This window comes from Helianthus annuus, chromosome 4, assembly GCF_002127325.2.
Source record: "Helianthus annuus cultivar XRQ/B chromosome 4, HanXRQr2.0-SUNRISE, whole genome shotgun sequence".
NCBI lineage: Eukaryota > Viridiplantae > Streptophyta > Magnoliopsida > Asterales > Asteraceae > Helianthus > Helianthus annuus.
In genome coordinates, this window is record NC_035436.2 from 12717982 (window position 1) to 12737001 (window position 19020).

Consider the following 19020-nt stretch of genomic DNA (forward strand, 5'->3'; position numbering starts at 1 on the left):
GTATCATTAGATTCATCATCTGAAGAATCAGCATCCTCAACAATAACTGGAGGATCCTGATTCTGTTCAGCAGAAGACACACATGTATCTGTTGATACATCCGAATCTGATGGTACTTCTTGTTTGTATCCAAGTCCAGTCGCAAACTCCTCAAAGTTTAAAGGAACCGATGGCGCAAAATGAGTTCAATATTCTTCATCAGGCTTGGCGTCATAATTGTGTTTAACCGGTGGTGGACATTTCTTATAGCCAATGCATGTGACATCAGATTTCTTTTTCTGAACATCAATGATGTGATCCAACACATAGCTAGAGCTCAAATAACTATTTAGCTTAAGATTGATCGCCTCACTTTCAGATTTTACACAAGCCATCTCTTTTTGCATTATCTCGAGCCTATTGATGTAACAGTTAATGGTTGTTTGTTTTCTTGAAACCATTTTCGTTAGCTCGGATTTGTTTTCCCTTAAAGTTTCAATCATTGTTTTATACTCATTTTCATGGTTTGTATAAAACATGTTGGCTTCTGTGCATTTGGCAAGATCCACGATCAACTTTTGGTTTTGGATGAATGTCACATCATACTTGGTTTGCAAAGCCTCGTGTTTTCTTTGCAAATCACACCACTTATCATCTAAAGAAATATGTTTGTTTTGCAAGTCAAACAATTTAGCATTTAAAGCATCATGTTTGCTTTGCAACTCAGACATATTAGTATCTAAATCAGCACATTTATCACTTAAGTTAGCACAATTATCACAATTAACTATAGTTGGTTCATCGACACTTACCTGGCTTGATGAACTGCCGCCATTAGCCATAAAGGCTGAATGAAGAGAAGAAGAATAATAAGCAGCTTGATCCACCAGAATAGATCTTCTAGCATTCCCTACTGCAGCTTCTCCTAACAATTCATCGATGTCTGCATAGATTCTCCCACTAGATACATTATCAGAAAAATCTTCGCCTGAGGTTGAGGTTTCCTCATCTGAACTCCTTGAATAGCCAGAACTTTCTTCATCTGAAGATTCACCACCACTGGCGGAAGATTCTCCACCACTGGCGTGATTTAAGTCCTTAGCAGCTTCAGCAAAACAAGTTGCTCCTCCCTGATCACCAATGCCTAATTGCATTGACAAGTCGCAACCTTCATCTATTTGCACCACAAGAGCTTGATTGGTGTTCGATGGTCCTGCTTGATTGTTTGCAGGGACCAAGGTGCGATCGTCATTTCTGTCTTGATTCTGATTTGCCTGGTTGCCTTGACCTCTGAAAGGATTCTAGTTCCCATGCTGAGCTGGCTTTGTGCATTCACGCTTGAAATGACCACGTTCACCACAGTTAAAGCACTTAACAGACTGCTTATCGAACCCATACTTGGTGTCTTTCTTGCTCTCCAAGCTAGTTCTACCCATCCGTTCCATGAAGTCTTTAGCCCGCCTAACAGCACTAGCGAAAGCCCACTTGATGTCCATCATATCCATATCCTCTTTATCTATCTGCTGGTAATCTTCTTGAGTCAGATTGATGTTCCCGATCTGACCTGCTATCAACCCACAATACGCGCTCACCAAAGTGTTCAATATCTCCATGTGATCCTTAGCTACTTCAACGCTAACTTTGGAGAAACTTAATGTGTCCAGTCGTACTATATTAGATGGCTGACCAGCTGATGACGTGCTACCATAACAGGCTTGCTGTTGCACAGGTAGTGGATTGCTGTACAAATCTGTGGTTGGTTGAACAACCGTTGGTCTTGAGGAAGGTGGAAGTGGATTTCCATATAGATCTGTTGCTCCGGTAGATCGAACAGGTAATGGATTTCCGAACATATCCGTTGCTATGATAGATCGTTGACTTTGCTGTTGTGGAGCTAGTTGTAGAGGATTTCCATACAAGTCTGTGGTTGGAGCTGGCTTAACAGGAACTTGTATCGGATTGCCATACAAATCTGTGCTTGTGACAAACGCCGTTTGGAGTGGAGCATGTTGAGCAGGTCTTGTAGAAGTGCTAGAAGTTCCCTAATACATATCAGGATTTTGTTGTACTGGAACCTTTTTCACCTTTAGAGTTTCTTCCTGATCTTTATTCTCCAACATCCGAACGAAATCATGAATTGATGTTGTAGCTAATGTGCCATTGTACTTCAAAATTTCCAAGAAACCCTTCCATTGAAATGGCAGCGCATCGGCCAACTTTGTGACAACCTCTACAGGAGTTGTTACTACCCCATAATGATTCAACTTAGTCAACAAGTGATAAAATCGACTAGTCAAATCTCTTAAAGGTTCTCTTTCCATACAAGTGAAACCATCAAACTCTTTCTTGAGTAAGTCATGTCGTAACTTGCGTGACGCTTCGTTTCCTTCACCTATCGTCTTCAATGCGTCCCATAAGCGCATTTTTGTCTTGAAGCTTACAGACTAATGATAGATTTCTTTGTTTAACGCTTGAGTTAGAATAGCAAAAGCCTTCTTTTCTAAATCATAAATCTTCTTATCATCTGGTGAAAGATCTGCAAAAGACGCGGCTGTTGAAGCGGCAACATCAAGTGCTTGATCGAAGTCTGTAATGAATCGTAACCACAACTCCATGTTTTGCCCAAGAATATACGTATGAAATATGTCTTCCCATCCCGGATATTCATTCATGTGCATTAGCTTCGGTGGACGATTATTGCTTCCGGTTTCATTTTCGCTCAAAAGTATACTTTGAATACTTTGATTTGAAACAAACGCCCATTGACTTGACGAAATTTGAGGTGAAGACGATTGTGCATGAGGTTCGGCCCATGATGGAGATAATCCCGTGCTTCTATACTTACTTTCCGTATTAGACGGAGTACCCCACCATTCCGGATTCATTTTAACTGTATGTTGATGAGTAGCTGCTTACAAAATCAAAACAAACAAGTTAAATATGATTTTGAAGTCTTCTGTTAAAAAGATCAAGTGAATGTGACGAAGTATATGAATGTTCAACAATCAACAAGATGACGAAGGTTAGGAGGTTCGTCGAGTGGTAGAGTAGACGAAGGTTTAAAGGGTTTGACGAAGGTTGTTATGAGTGGCGAAGGTTGGAATGTATGGCTAAGGTGAGGAAGGTTGAGGTGAGGAAGGTTGAAGTGAGGAAGGTTGAGCTGGGGAAGGTTGAGGTGAGGAAGGTTGAGCAAGGAAGGTTGAGGTGAGGAAGGTTAAAGGTGAGGAAGGTTAAAGGTGAGTGTGACGAAGGTTAAAGGTGAGTAATCATGTCTTTTGTACACAAAAGTCAAATTAATATATTTTAAGCACAAACACTTCAATCATTCACCAAAATAAAGATCAAAATACAGAAATATATGGAGAATATTATGAACTGTATGAAGATCTGATGAACACACTTGATGATTTAGGCCAAATTTTAACCGGATAAATTTTCGTGACCCAAATTTTTGCTAAATCTTTCAATAAAAACCCACAATAACGTACAAGCATGTAATAAACAAGGTTTCCAATAAAACAAGAAGCAAAACATACTGATTTTCAATCAAGAACATAAACAAGGACTGAAATACACTTTCAAAATCTATCAAAACACGAGAAAAATCGACTTGGTTTAAACAAGGAATCGAGCCAAAGCTCTGATACCAATTGTAGGTCCACCCGGAGGATCGAGTAACCTCTATTCCCTGTTTTCCAACAAACCCAAAAGTGCGGAATCCAAACGGGTAAGTTAAACCAAGTTACGAACACAAAAACGACAAACACGAGATTCATCGATTAACACTCCATTGTATTAATCTAGAAAACGGTTACAAAGCAATGTTTACAAATGGTCTCTGTAAACTCTCACCGTGTGTGTGTTACAGTGTGTTCGCTCTCAAATTATTCAGACTTGCACACAATGTTTGCCTTCTGTTGCTGTATATATACTGAATAAGACGGCGAACCTTCACATGTTGACGAACCTTCATGAAGTCGACGACGTCAACAACAGATGTGACGAACTCTCAGTTTGGTGACGAACCTTCATGTGTAACGAAGGTTGTCACTTTCACATTCCAACGAACCTTAAGCTGCTGACGAAGGAATGAGTGGGGAAGGTTAAAGTTCCCCACACATTATCTTGACGAACCTTGAATGGTTCCCCATGGATGTTCATGAGGAAGGTTAACCTTCCTCACTTTGAATCTTCATCAAAGTTCGTCATAAATGTAAAGTCTTCTCATGAGATCATCATGATGTCATCATGACATCATCATGGTGATGTCATGATGATGTGTCGACGGGAACGGTTTGTGGCTCTCCGTGCTTCGCGTGTCGAACTCTGGGGCGCACGACGAAGGAATGTCGTGACGTCGGGCTTGAGCCTAACCTAACCGAGTCGAAATGAACTGAATCGAACCGAGTCGAGTCGCGTCCACATAAAGTGTACATTAAATCTGGCATTAAGTTTTGCTTTATGTTTCGGTTTCATCTCATCACTTCTATCTTTTATTGATCAGTCTTTACCGGACCAACATAGCAGCAGGTTTCACTTCTGTTGCTTCGCTTTCTTCAATTATCCCATGCGATATTGCTCTAGGTATCTCACTTTCAACCTAAACATTATGTAATTCGTGATATTCAGATTTGTGTCTATTTATATCTATTATACCGGTTTCTTTTAATCGATGTTATTTTCTTGTAATTGATTGATTTGATATGTATATCGGCTTGCCTGTTGATAAATCAATTATTATTATTATTGTTGTTGTTGTTGTTGTTGTTGTTATTATTATTATTATTATTATTTTGGTTTTTTATTGAATGATAATAGATGATATTGATTCGTTTCTTAACTACTTTCAGTGGCTTGCGCAAGCCATTAACATTTCATCTTTTTTGCAGTTTATTGTTGTAGAAATTCGGTTCCAATGTATGTTAAAGTCTCTGCAGTTCACGTCTTCATCTTCTTTGATTCTCCTGCAATTTAAGGTGAGTGATTGTAGGTCCCTGTTTCGCGGAGGATTACGAACCTAAACCTTGTTATACAAACCAACTAGCGAGTGCGGAATCCAAGCTAGCAAGCAAACCGAGTTAGTAGCAAGTAGAGAAACAAACACACAAAGATTCACCGATTAACACTAGTCGTATTAATGCAATGAGGGTTTCGGTTACAAGCTCAATGTTTACAGAAGTGTTCTATAAACTCTCTAAGTGTGTGAGTGAGTTCTGGACAGAATGCTCTCTAAGCTTCTATCTCTCGGGTGTGTGAAAATGGCAGAACTCAGAACTCCAGAACTAACTCACACTCAACACATGCATGGGTATATATACCCAGCTCAGCAGGTCTGCTCGAAGGATTCGACAGATGGTCCGAAGGATCATCTGTCGACCACATGTTACACGAAAGATCAGCATGGACCTCGAAGGATCATCCTTCGAGGTCTAATGGTCGAACCATGGTCGAACCATATCTTTCGATCACCTCGAAGGATCAGGTGTATCCTTCGAGGCTATCCTTCGATCAGAACATCTTTCAACTGTTGTCCAAGTCACACCGGAGGATGGTTGACTTGGTCAACTTACAATACAAATCAGGACATCGTTTATATCAGACCGAATACAGACAAAGTACAGACACAAGTGCACCAACAAACTCCCCCTTGGCTGTAGCTTTGTCTTTGATCTCTAAGCTTTGTCTTGTTCTTCTTAAAGTGTAGACTCGTCTTGAACTTCGACGGTCTTTGGTCTTCAAGTCTTCAAGACTCTGATGTCCTATCATGTCTTCAATGTCGGAGGATCTTCAAAGTCTTCACGTCTTGAAAGTAGAGAGTGTATCAACAAACTACCCGTATCATGTAGGAAGTGTGTTGACAAACTCCCCCTTAACATAAGCTCCCCCTTGAGTTATGCTCGTGAAAAGACTTTATCTTTATGAAGTAAGATCCTTGTGGTGTTGATGATGGCCAGCAGCAACTCGATCATCTTCATCTTTTGAGCGCCTTCTCGTCGTGTCTTCATTCCAAGGCTTGTCATCGACCATGTTCTCCTAGCCTTTAGAATCTGCACATGCAAGAAATCTAAACGCGTAATGAGAACAACTGCTTGGAATAGTATAAACAAATGACACACGAGTGACCATGTCAAAATCAAACACCGTCCGACAGTTTGAAAGTTTAATAAATTTATCAATTTTAAATTCTAACTTTCAAAATCTGCAAATTTTGACCGTTTATGAAGATTTAGTCAGTTCGGTTTTCAGTCAGGTTTCAGGTAACGAAGACTTGAGCTCCAACATCGTACGATCGAAAATAAAGCAGAAATAAAATCTTTTTGGCTTTTATAAAGTTTATATTAAAACAAGGATTTTAGGCGTGTTTTTGAAATTAAAAGATAACAATTTAAAATCCTTTGAGTGTTATCAAACGACATCACCGCTAATGTCGTGCTGATATGCACCAAACGACGAAACTGTTTAAAAGAAAAACAATAAAAGTTAAGCAGTAAATAAATAAATATATACAAACATTCTTTTTGCGAGTTTCGAGGGTAAGAGAATCATATCAGTGTACGGTCATGCCAAAACACTCTTGTTGTTCAGTCAGTTAACATTAAGATAAGCATCCTATAACAATTATCGGTATTGTTGTCCACTTAAGCTCAACTTATCAGATGTAATCATGGCGAGGGGATACGTTAAGGTATGATTTATACTTACGGACCGGTGTTCATCCACATCACGACACATTCCCGTATCAAGGTATGCACGAGAGTTCATCTTACCGGTGAGTATACCGATTATCATCTGTTTGACCGTATATGATGTGAGATTCTCACTTATTTTGATTTGAAAACAAGTCCTTTGTGATATAATCACTTATTGATGAGGAACTTGATTTTCGTATGCATGAGGGCACAGGTGCAAGTCCGTGAACAGGTCAGTACTTCCGTACAGCAGAGAGACGAACTTGACACCCGGATAAATGTGATATTTTATCACTTATTTGATTTGGACATGTGATTGTTTATCACTTATTGAGGTCGAATGCAGTATGCAATATGTACACGTATGTATAGTATCATGGAAGATCTAGACTTGCGTCCCCGTTATTTTTCGGTAAAAGATACAACCATGATACCCAGATGATAAGCAGCATAAAGACCGAATATCTCAGAACCTCGGCAATCTATCAAACGAAATTTCAGTACTAAGACCATATGCCAATGAATGGTTCCCACCTGATCTTCAGTCGATTAAGATTTATATCACCCTGCACACTTTAAAATGATTGTGAGCCTACCGATACATCTTATATAGAGCTGCTTATCGTTTTTCATTTAAGGTTTAAAGAGGTTTGGATAGACCACTGATGTACTATCATTTTCTCTTTTGCTCGCCAGGAAACTCATTTTTGTTTTTCTATTGTTTTTGTGTTTTTGAAATTTTTCGATGTTTTTGGATTTTCAGAATTTTGGATTTACTCCCCCTAAAATCAATAAACTAAGATAAATTTAAAAACACACAAAGATATTTACAAAAATGATTTTCCGATGTTGGTTTACTCTTGTGCTTGACCTTAATGCCGTTTACCAAAATTAAGTTTTATCAGAAAAGATTTAACAAATTTTGGAAAAATGAGTTGGCATGTCGGTAAGCGGTGCGAACCATGACAACATTGATGAGTTTCACATTGAAACAATCACGTGTGATGTGATATCCGAGATCAACGTGTCAGGTCAAAGAGTGCTGTACGAGATAATAACAATTCACAAAGCAGCTAAAATATCGACAAGTATAGGAGAGATTAAGAATTTAAAGGCGTATCCTGCAACTGTTCCGTGCATTGCAAGGAATCTAAGCACTCTCCCAACTGGATATCCACCCGGTGTGGACTTCAAGGTCGAATTTGCAACTGCTGAGAAGTCTCTTGACAGCAACAAAGTCATAAACCTCCGGGTCCGGCTGGTCTTCCACATTCCACCAGCGAAGGTCTTTGACTTTCTCTTTCAGAAATGGTGTGCGGATGTTCAATCCATGCCAAGGCATCGGCACACATTTCACTTCATTCGTTCCTGAGGACCCGATCAAAACCAGAAAGACCAAATTTTTGGCACGTTCTTCATTTGGTCAAATTTTGCAACTTCATTCAGCCACATTCTCTTTTTCTTTTCTCTCTCTCCATCAAAGGCAACAATTTCTTCTGTCGCCTATCTTGTGCAAGGACATTCCACTATCAACAATCCTAAGACTATCAATAGTTCCTCCTGGAACTTCCTGCACACTCACTCAGAGATTAGTTGGAGAGAGGGACCCAAGCCATTGTGGTCTTGGGTCTTCCATTTTCATCAATGACAATAACTTCTTGTCTTTGATGGTTTGTAAATTGTGATGGTCCCCCTGATTCAGTAACCGATTTAGGTTTCCATGTCTGTTTTGTTTTATCAGTGTCATTCTTTAACATTTTAACTTCATTACAGTTTGAAGTTTTTGAATGTGTTGATTTTACAGAAACAGATTGTTTTTGAACCACATCGGTTTTAATTGCTTTTTCAATCCTTTTGACCTGTTGGCGTTTCTGCTTCTTCTCCCTTTCTTTTACAAGTCGGGGATCTTGTTTTGTGGAAGTAGATGGCTTACGGTCAGTCTTGTCACGGGGATCATCAACCTTCCCTTTTTGCTTATGAAGGTAAGGGCAATTTCGAATTATATGCCCAATGGTTCCACACTCAAAACATGATCTTCGTTCAACATACCTCGAAGAATCATGTGTTCTCTTAGCCGATGATGTTGAACCTTGTGAACTCGAGGTACTAGGCTTTGAGCTGTTTTGTTCATTCCTTTTCAAAACAGTAGCTTTCTTGACAAAATCTAAGTTAGATTTATTTTCAAACGTTTCAATTTTGTCCGTTCCCGTCGATTTCACAAAGTTAACATTTTTCTTCTTCTTTTGATTCGGCTTCTTCTGGACTTGAGCCGGTGCCTTTCCTTTGGGCTTGGTGTGATTTTGCTGTTTTGGCATTGCTGGTAATTTCTTGTTGCCAAATTGTTTTCGAACTTCAGCCTTTGGGATTGGAGGACACTGTGTAACTGTAACATGTGGTCCTTTCTTACCCAAAAACTTACTTGTCGAATTTTCAAAGACTTTATCGATTAAGGATTGATTAACGTTCTTAATAGGAAAATCTTTGTCTGAGTAAATTTTATCATCACCAACCAAAGTGTACAGCAAGGTCACACTCTCCGACTCCTTCTCAGACGAGGACTCAGTTGCAACAGTCTTAGCGGGTGTGGCAGGGGGATCACATAGAATGTGATTCTCAAGAGGTATGTCCTCATTTTTGACTACCGCATCAGACTTTGCTGGAGCAGCATCATCAGATTCATCATCTGAAGAATCAGCATCCTCAACCTCAACTGGAGGATCCTGTTTCTGTTCAGCAGTTACAGATGTATCTGCTGACACATCCGAATCTGAGGATACTTCTTTCTGGTATCCGAGTCCTGCTGCAAACTCCTTCACATCAAGAGGAACAGATGGTTCGAAGAACACTCTATCCTCCTCATCAGGCATGGCATCATAATTGTGTCTGACTGGTGGTGGACATTTTTTGTATCCTATGCATGTGACATCCCGTTTTTCTTTCTGAACGTCAATGATGTGATCCAACACGTAGCTAGAGCTCAAATAGCTGTCTAGCTTGAGTTGGATTGCCTCACTTTCCGTTTTTACACAGACCATTTCTTTTTGCATTGCCTCAAGACGTGAGATGTACAAATTAATGTCCGTTTGTTTTCTGGAAACCATTTTAGTCAATTCAGTTTTGTCTTTCTTTAATGTCTCAATCATTGACTTAAATTCCTTTTCATGGTTTTCATAAAACATATTGGCTTCTGTGCATTTTGAAAGATCCACAGTCAACTTCTGATTGTGGATGAATGTCACATCATATTTTTCTTGCAAAGCCTCGTGTTTGCTTTGCAATGCACACCACTCAGCATTCAAGGAATCATGTTTGTCTTGCAAGTCAAACAAACTTGCTTGTAAAGCATCATGTTTGGCTTGCAACTCAGACATGTTTGCCTCAAACTCAGCACATTTAGCCTGCAAGCTATCACAGTTATCACAGTTTACAGCAATGGGTTCATCGACACATACCTGACTTGAAGAACTGTCGACATTAGCCATAAAGGCTGAATGGAGAGAAGACGAAGTACAAGCAGCTTGATCCACCAGAACAGATCTTCTTTGAGTTTCTGCTGCAGCTTCCTCCAAAAGTTCATCAATATCAGCATCAACTGAGACACCAGATGTCTCGCCCATATTCTCATCGCCTGACCTAGATGAATCTTCATCAACACTCCTGCTGTACCCAGAAGAGTCTTCATCCTCAGAAGATTCACTACCACTGGCGGAAGATTCTCCACCACTGGTGTTAACTACATTCTTCACAACTTGAGCAAAGCAAGCTGTACCATTAGGAGCATCACCACCAAACTGGATTGTCCAGTCGCAACCTTCATCCATCTGAACTACAAGTGCCCGGTTGTCTTGATTGTTGACAGGCACTAATGTACGTTCATTATTCCTGTTCTGGTTCTGCTGGTTGCCCTGGTTTCTGAAGGGGTTCTGGTTTTCCATGCTGTGCTGGCTTTGCACATTCCCTCTTGAAGTGACCCCGTTCACCACAGTTGAAGCACCTTACTGCTTGTTTATCGAACCCATACTTGGTGTCTCTCTTACTTTCCAAGCTGGTTCTGCCAGTACTTTCCATCCAATCCTTTGCTCTTCTCACAGCACTAGCAAAGGCCCACTTGATATCCATCAAGTCCATCTCTTCTTTATCTATCTGCCGATAGTCTTCCTGTGTCAGATTAATGTTACCAATCTGACCTTCTATCAACCCACAGTACGCGCTCACTATAGTGTTAAGTAGCTCCATGTGTTCCTTGGCTACTTCTACACTGACTTTGGAGAAGCTTGAAGTGTCGAGCTGTACTGTACTTGGCTTTGATTGTTGACCAGCAGATGATGTTCCTCCATAACATGCACGTTGTTGTTGAGCAGGAGGAGGTGGAGGTGGTTGGATTGGATTTCCAAATATGTCTGTGGTGGGAGGTGGCTTAACAGGAACTTGTATTGGATTGCCAAAACAATCTGTACTTGTGACAAACGCCGTTTGAATTGGAGCATGTGAACCAGTTCTTGCAGACGAAGAGCTGGAAGTTCCATAATACACTTCTGGATTCTGTGGCAATGGAACTCTCTTCGCCTTCAATGTTTCCTCCTGATCCTTGTTTTCCAAAAGCTGCACGAAGTCGTTAAAAGTTGTAGTTCTCAACGCTCCGTTATACTTAAGGATTTCCAAGAAACTGCTCCATTGAGGAGGTAAGGCATCAGCAAACTTCTTCACCACCTCTGCTTGAGTTGTTGTAACTCCAAAATTGTTCAACTCAGTAAGCAGGTGATAGAAACGACTTGTCATGTCTCCCAGAGACTCCTTATCCATGCAAGCGAAGCTGTCAAATTCTTTCTTGAGTAGGTCATGACGCAGCTGACGTGTTGCTTCATTCCCTACTCCTCTTGTTTTCAACCCGTCCCACAACTTCTTAGTTGTCTTGAAGCTGACAAACTGGTGATAAATATCCTTGCTCAAAGCCTGGGTGAGAATGGCGTATGCTTTCTTTTCCAGATCATACGTTTTCTTTTTATCTTCGGGAAGATCAGCAAATGACGCAGTCTCTGAAGCAGCAACCTCTATGGCTTGATCGAAATCTGTGGTGAAACGTATCCACAGTTCCGTATTTTGACCAAGAACATATGTTTTAAACCTCTCAGCCCATCCTGGATATTCATTCAAACTCATCAGTTTTGGGGGTCGATTCAAACTTCCTGTTTCGCTTTCGCTTAATAAAATACTTTGTACACTCGGAGTTTGACCCGTTACTAATGCCCATTGATTTGATGGTAAGGCATTTGCTTGTGAAGATGTAGATACTGGAGATTCGGCCCATGATGGTGATAGACTTGTACACGTGTATTTTCCACTATCAGGAGCCGGTGTACCCCACCATGAAGGAGTAACTCCTGAACTTGTATATTTACCACTATCTGGAGCAGGATTCCACCAACTCGGATTCATCTTTGACAAGAAAAATAAATTCTAAGTGAATAATCCGAGAGATCACACAGCCGAACGATCCTGTTCGAAAGATCTGAAATCACAGAAACTTGTTAACAATAAACAGACCACAATCGAAAGATCAACTACTGTTCGAAGGATCAACCGTACTCGAAGGATTACTGTTGAGTCTTGAACAATAATTTCGAAAGATTCAAGAACTCGAAGGATTCCCTTTTGAAAGATCCTTATCTTTCGAGTCAATCCCTATCTTTCGGACACTTATCTTTCGAATAGCTAACTTCCGAAGGATCACACTTGTTCGAATGATCAACAGTGTTCGAAGGATCACTGTTGACTTTCGAGCACTGGCTTCGAAAGACTCAAAATCTCGAAAGATTCACACTTGAAAGATCCTTATCTTTCGAGATAAAACAACTATCTTTCGAAAAGATTCCCTGATCGAAAGATATGTTTCGAACTTCGAAGGACTACTCGAAAGATGTTTATCTATCGAGCTGTCACTGATCGAAGGATGGTCTTTCGATGTCGAAGGATATCTTTCGAAGTCGAAGGATATCTTTCGAATGGGCACTGACACACTGACACAGATGTGACGGGTTGGTGAAAAGGTGATGGGTAGGTAAGTCAACTTTCGGCAGAAAGGATGTGCAGGCTGTCCTTTCACCACCAACTTTGAAAGTTTGCCCAAAAAGGATAACCTTATCCTTAAGCCAGTCACCGGAAACACACCGGAATACCACCGGAAAACACAAAGTTTTCTAAAAACCAATTTTATGTTACCCAACCCACTTTAAAACACTCCCGGTTAGTTTAGACACGTTTTTACTCAAAGAATGTGCAGGAAAACAAGTAAAAACAGGTGCAAAACCAAGTGTTTCAACACACCAAAACTTGTAAAAACCCGGTTTTAAACAAGGTTAAGAGCCTTAGCTCTGATACCACTTGTAGGTCCCTGTTTCGCGGAGGATTACGAACCTAAACCTTGTTATACAAACCAACTAGCGAGTGCGGAATCCAAGCTAGCAAGCAAACCGAGTTAGTAGCAAGTAGAGAAACAAACACACAAAGATTCACCGATTAACACTAGTCGTATTAATGCAATGAGGGTTTCGGTTACAAGCTCAATGTTTACAGAAGTGTTCTATAAACTCTCTAAGTGTGTGAGTGAGTTCTGGACAGAATGCTCTCTAAGCTTCTATCTCTCGGGTGTGTGAAAATGGCAGAACTCAGAACTCCAGAACTAACTCACACTCAACACATGCATGGGTATATATACCCAGCTCAGCAGGTCTGCTCGAAGGATTCGACAGATGGTCCGAAGGATCATCTGTCGACCACATGTTACACGAAAGATCAGCATGGACCTCGAAGGATCATCCTTCGAGGTCTAATGGTCGAACCATGGTCGAACCATATCTTTCGATCACCTCGAAGGATCAGGTGTATCCTTCGAGGCTATCCTTCGATCAGAACATCTTTCAACTGTTGTCCAAGTCACACCGGAGGATGGTTGACTTGGTCAACTTACAATACAAATCAGGACATCGTTTATATCAGACCGAATACAGACAAAGTACAGACACAAGTGCACCAACAGTGATCTTCCTTATATATTTTGTATTGTACCTATATTGTTTTGGAGTTGTAGATTTAAGTGGTAATGCTTCAGTTTATACTATTGTTGTATAAATATAAAAAGGGAATTCGAAAATTAATTGTTTTATCATGTTGCAGGATTAAGAACAGGAAATTCTCCTATATTCGGTATGCAGTCTGCAACAACTGTTCGAAAAAACGGTGCTGATGAATTTCTCAACTCTGAAAATGATAAGAATGATTATGATTGGTAAATCTTGTCTTATATTTTCTTCATGTACAGATTATGGTTCTATAAAATTCATGTTTAGGTTCATGTATTGGCGGCATATTGTGGTTTGTTAAACGAAAATCGATCTTTTTGGTGATGTGAATTTGTGAAGTGATATGGATTTTATGGTTCTGTTTTCAGGCTTTTGACTCCCCCTGGTACTCCTCTTTTTCCTTCACTGGAAATGGGATCATCGAAAACCGTCATGAACCAAAATGGAACTCATAAGGCTCATCCGAGTGCAGCAAAGTCTAGAGTGCGTGCGATTCCATTCACGTTTGAGAATACGTCACTCACTGATCTACTCAACCATTGTTAGGTCTTCAAATCGACCCACTCTCAATGGATCATGATAATATATACGGATAAAATGGAATCCGTGTATTCAACAACTAAATGTCGTCTTCTAGAGGATTTTAAAATCCCGACTCAATGTCTTCTGATAGAAACCTGATGAGTAATAGCTCCATCGGTATTTGGACGCGAGCCTCTGATCCAACAACCGGGTAATAATAATAATAATTTATAAAAACATATACAAAGTATATGCTTATTCTTTCCTTTGACTTTTTAAGGATGCCTAATTTGTAACCAATGTTTTTTTTAACAGGCTTAATCCTCAAATGGTAAATGATAATACTGCGTATTCTTCGGAAAAACAGGTATACTTTTTAAGGATGCCTAATTTGTGTTTCTTCAGTAATAATCTAATTTTTGAAGAAGATGATTTAAGGGGTTATATTCATCAAAAATATTTGGACACTTTAACCTAATTTTTTTTATTTTACCCATTTGAATTGTTCGAGCTAAAACACAACCTGAAGCGACCCGTTTATAATAAAATTTGTATTTCCCATAGGGGTGCAAATGAGCCGAGCCTGAGCTCAAGCTTGTTTAACTTATGAAAGCTCGAGCTCCGCTCGGTTTGTAGGTAGATTTTCAAGCTCGAGCTCGGCTCGTTTTGTATTTATCAATTATTTATATTAATTATAATTATTATTTTGTATGTAATTTAGTTATATTTTCACAATTTCATAACTAATAATTATTATTACTTAAATATATATTTAATATATTAATTAAAAATTATATAACTAACGGGCTCGTTTAGGCTCGCGAGCCGGCTTGAGCTCGATAAGTGAAGCTCGGTATCAGGCTCGTTTACTAAACAAACTTATTTTTAGGCTCGGGCTCGAGCTCATTTCGAGCCGACTTGAGTAGCTTGGCTCGTTTGCACCCATTATTTTTCTCATACATTTTCTGTAATAGCATATTTTACAATGTTGTCTTGGTTGCTTTAGTAAAACCATATATATAACCAGTGAAGGTTTTATTTATTTTCTTTTTCTAAATAACTAAAACACAAAGCCCTTTGAAAACATCTACTGTTTCCCTCTTTCATCCAAAGTATTAATAATATTGCTTTGTTTAAAGTTCGTAAAGGTTTCTTTGCTAAACCATATGTTTGGTTATTACGCTTAAAAATGACATAATACACTAGGGCTGACAATAGGTAACTGCTAAGACACATACAATAAAACTAATTACACATTAGCCAAAGGCGTGGTTTCGCACTTTCGCTAAATACTCACAATTGTTCATAGGGTGTTAATGAAAACCTTGCAAGATATTTGATCATTTTAATCAATTCTTATTAGAGTTACCAAACATAAAATGATTCCTAAAAATTATGGTAAATATTATTATAAGTTAATGTTGAACAAATATGTTTTCAGTATACTGAGCGGGATGAAGTCGAATGCTTAGACTTGAATGAAAAACAATAAATACGTTCGTATAAGTTTTGCATCTGGCAGTTCAATTTCCGTGAGTTTAACGTGAATGATGATGTTTTCGCAAATGATTCTGTTGAGCTGTTGAAACAGAGCGGTATCGATTTTAAGAAAAATAACGAAAACGGAATCGATGCGCGTAGATTTGGCGAGTTGTTGATATCTTCAGGGATTGTGCTGAATGATAGTGTGTATTGGGTAACATTTCACAGTGGATATGATTTCGGATATTTGTTGAAAGTGTTAACATGTCAGAATCTGCCGGACACACAATCTGGATTTTTTAGTTTGATTAATATGTATTTTCCCACCATTTTCGATATTAAACATCTGATGAAGTTCTGCAACAGTCTTCATGGTGGGTTGAATAAGTTAGCTGAGTTATTGGAAGTCGAAAGGATTGGTGTGTGTCATCAAGCGGGTTCGGATAGTCTGCTTACTGCGTGTACTTTCAGGAAGTTGAAGGATAATTTCTTCAGCGGCTCGTTGGAGAAGTATGCTGGTGTCTTGTATGGTTTAGGTGTCGATAATTGACGACAATGGTAGAGGAAATAAGCAACGATTTGTTATAAAAGATATCGATATGTTGGTTTTGTTTGTTCTTGTTTGCGATATATTCATGGTTTACATTTTTTTATGATTTATAATAAAAAGATGCAGCTGGTATTTGATGTCTATTGGTTTTGTTTGTCATTCATATCCAGGTATGATTTCATGATGTCCAAGATGGACTGGAGTGTTTGGACAAAGAAAACTATTTTACTATGTTTATACGTCGGACATTGTGTGTTTAACTTCATGTATAAGGTTACCACACCCCCAAATCGAAGAGCCTTATTTTGCTCCACCCTGGCCAGACTATGTAGTCTTGCCTGGACTCACGCTGGCTACAGAGTTTAGTTTTTTTTTTTTTTTTTTTTTTTTTTTTGGTGTTCCCATGGCAAAACCACACCGCCACCACACGAGCATAACTCTCTGCCGTAACACACAGCGGGACGAAAACCCGAGTGGGCTCGGACAGTGTTGTAGAAATCGGTCTAGGCAATAATTGGAGGTCCACCGCCTCGATTTTGCCATATCGGTCTACTTAGGCGCTAAAAGTCAAAATCGGTCTTAAATCGTCTGAAATCAGACTATCGGTAAAAAAAACTCAAAATTGGATCATAATAGGTCAAAATCGGACCAAATTGTAGGTCCCTTTTCTCGGAGGATCGAGAACAACCTAAACCTTGTTATACTAACCCACTAGCGAGTGCGGAATCCAAGCTAGTAGGCAAACCGGGATGAAGCAAGAACAAACACAAGAACACACAAAGATCACCGATTAACACCACTGTATTAATACGTATGAAGGTTTACGGTTACAAGCACAATGTTTACAATCTGTTTGCAAACTCTCTAAAGTGTGTGTGTGTGTGTGTTTTTCAGCAGAGTTTCTCTAACTCTCTATGTGTGCATCTATCTAACACTAACACACTGCATGAGTATATATACCCATACACAGCAGGTCCTTTCCGAAGGATCCGATAGATGGTCCGAAGGATCATCTATCGATGACAACAAGCTCGAATGATCAACATGTACCTCGAAGGATCATCCTTCGAGGACTAATGGTCGAACCATATCTTTCGAGCACCCCGAAGGATCAACAGTATCCTTCGAGGCTATCCTTCGAGACAGACACTTATCTTTCTAACTGTTTGACCAAGTCAATTCGGAGGATGGTTGACTTAGTCAACTTACAGACTTAGGACATCGTTTACATACAGACCGAATACAGACAAAGTACAGACACAAGTGCACCAACAAACTCCCCCTTGGCTGTAGCTTTGTCTTTATCTTGTCTTGATCTTCTATAGATGTAGACCCGTCTTGAACATTGACGGTCTTTGGTCTTCGAGTTCCCAAAACTCTGATGTCCTTTCAAGTCTTCATGGTCGGAGGATCTTCAAAGTCTTCACGTCTTGAAAGCAGAGAGTGTATCAACAAACTACCCGTATCGTGTAGGAAGTGTGTTGACAAACTCCCCCTTAACATAAGCTCCCCCTTGAGTTATGCTCGTGAAAGGACTTTATCTTTATGAAGTGAGATCCTTGTGATGTTGATGATGGCCAGCGGCAACTCGATCATCTTCATCTTCTGAGCGCCTTCTCGTCGTGTCTTCATTCCAGAGCTTGTCATCGACCATGTTCTCCTAGCCTTTAGAATCTGCACATACAAGAAATCTAAACGCGTAATGAGAACAACTGCTTGGAATATAGTATAAACAAATGACACACGAATGACCATGTCATAATCAAACACCGTCCGACAGTTTGAAAGTTTAATAAATTTGTCAATTTTAGCCTTTAACTTTCAAAACTTGCAAATTTCGACCGTTTATGAAGATTTAGTCAATTCGGTTTTCGTTCAGGTTTCAGGCAACGAAGACTTGAGCTCCAACATCGTACGATCGAAAATAAAACAGAAATAAAATCTTTTTGGCTTTTATAAAGTTTATATTAAAACAAGCCTAAAATCTTTTTGGTATTTTTGAAATTAAAAGGAAACAATTTTAATATCCTTTGAGTGTTATCAAACGACATCACCGCTAATGTCGTGCTGATATGCACCAAACGACGAAACTGTTTAAAAGAAACATACTAAAAATTAAGCAGTAAATAAATATATACAGACATTCTTTTTGCGAGTTTCGAGGGTAAGAGAATCATATCAGTGTACGGTCATGCCAAAACACTCTTGTTGTTCAGTTAGTTAATATTAAGATAAGCATCCTATAACAATTATCGATATTGTTGTCCACTTAAGCTCAACTTATCAGATGTAATCATGGCGAGGGGATACGTTAAGGTATGATTTATACTTACCGACCGGTGTTCATCCACATCACGACACATTCCCGTATCAAGGTATGCACGAGAGTTCATCTTACCGGTGAGTATACCGATTATCATCTGTTTGACCGTATAAATTGTGAGATACTCACTTATTTTGATTTGAAAACAAGTCCTATGTGATATAATCACTTATTGATGAGGAACTTGATTTTCGTATGCAGGAGGGCACAGGTGCAAGTCCGTGAACAGGTCAGTACTTCCGTACAGCAGAGAGACGAACTTGACACCCGGATAAATGTGATATTTTTATCACTTATTTGTTTTGGACATGTGATTGTTTATCACTTATTGAGGTCGAATGCAGTATGCAATATGTACACGTATGTATAGTATCATGGAAGATCTAGACTTGCGTC

General features: G+C 39.4%; 1 protein-coding gene across 1 annotated transcript; it reads left to right on the top strand.

Moving 5' to 3' along the window:
• The first annotated feature begins 3085 nt into the window (after nucleotides 1-3085).
• On the top strand, nucleotides 3086-16444 carry LOC110934391. Its single transcript, XM_035989213.1, has 8 exons — nucleotides 3086-3183; nucleotides 4484-4563; nucleotides 4798-4896; nucleotides 13756-13764; nucleotides 13842-13953; nucleotides 14116-14250; nucleotides 14585-14636; nucleotides 15777-16444. The coding sequence occupies exons 1-8, from the start codon at nucleotides 3086-3088 to the stop codon at nucleotides 16299-16301; spliced, it is 1110 nt and encodes a 369-aa protein (XP_035845106.1). The 3' UTR covers nucleotides 16302-16444.
• The last annotated feature ends 2576 nt before the right edge of the window (nucleotides 16445-19020 follow it).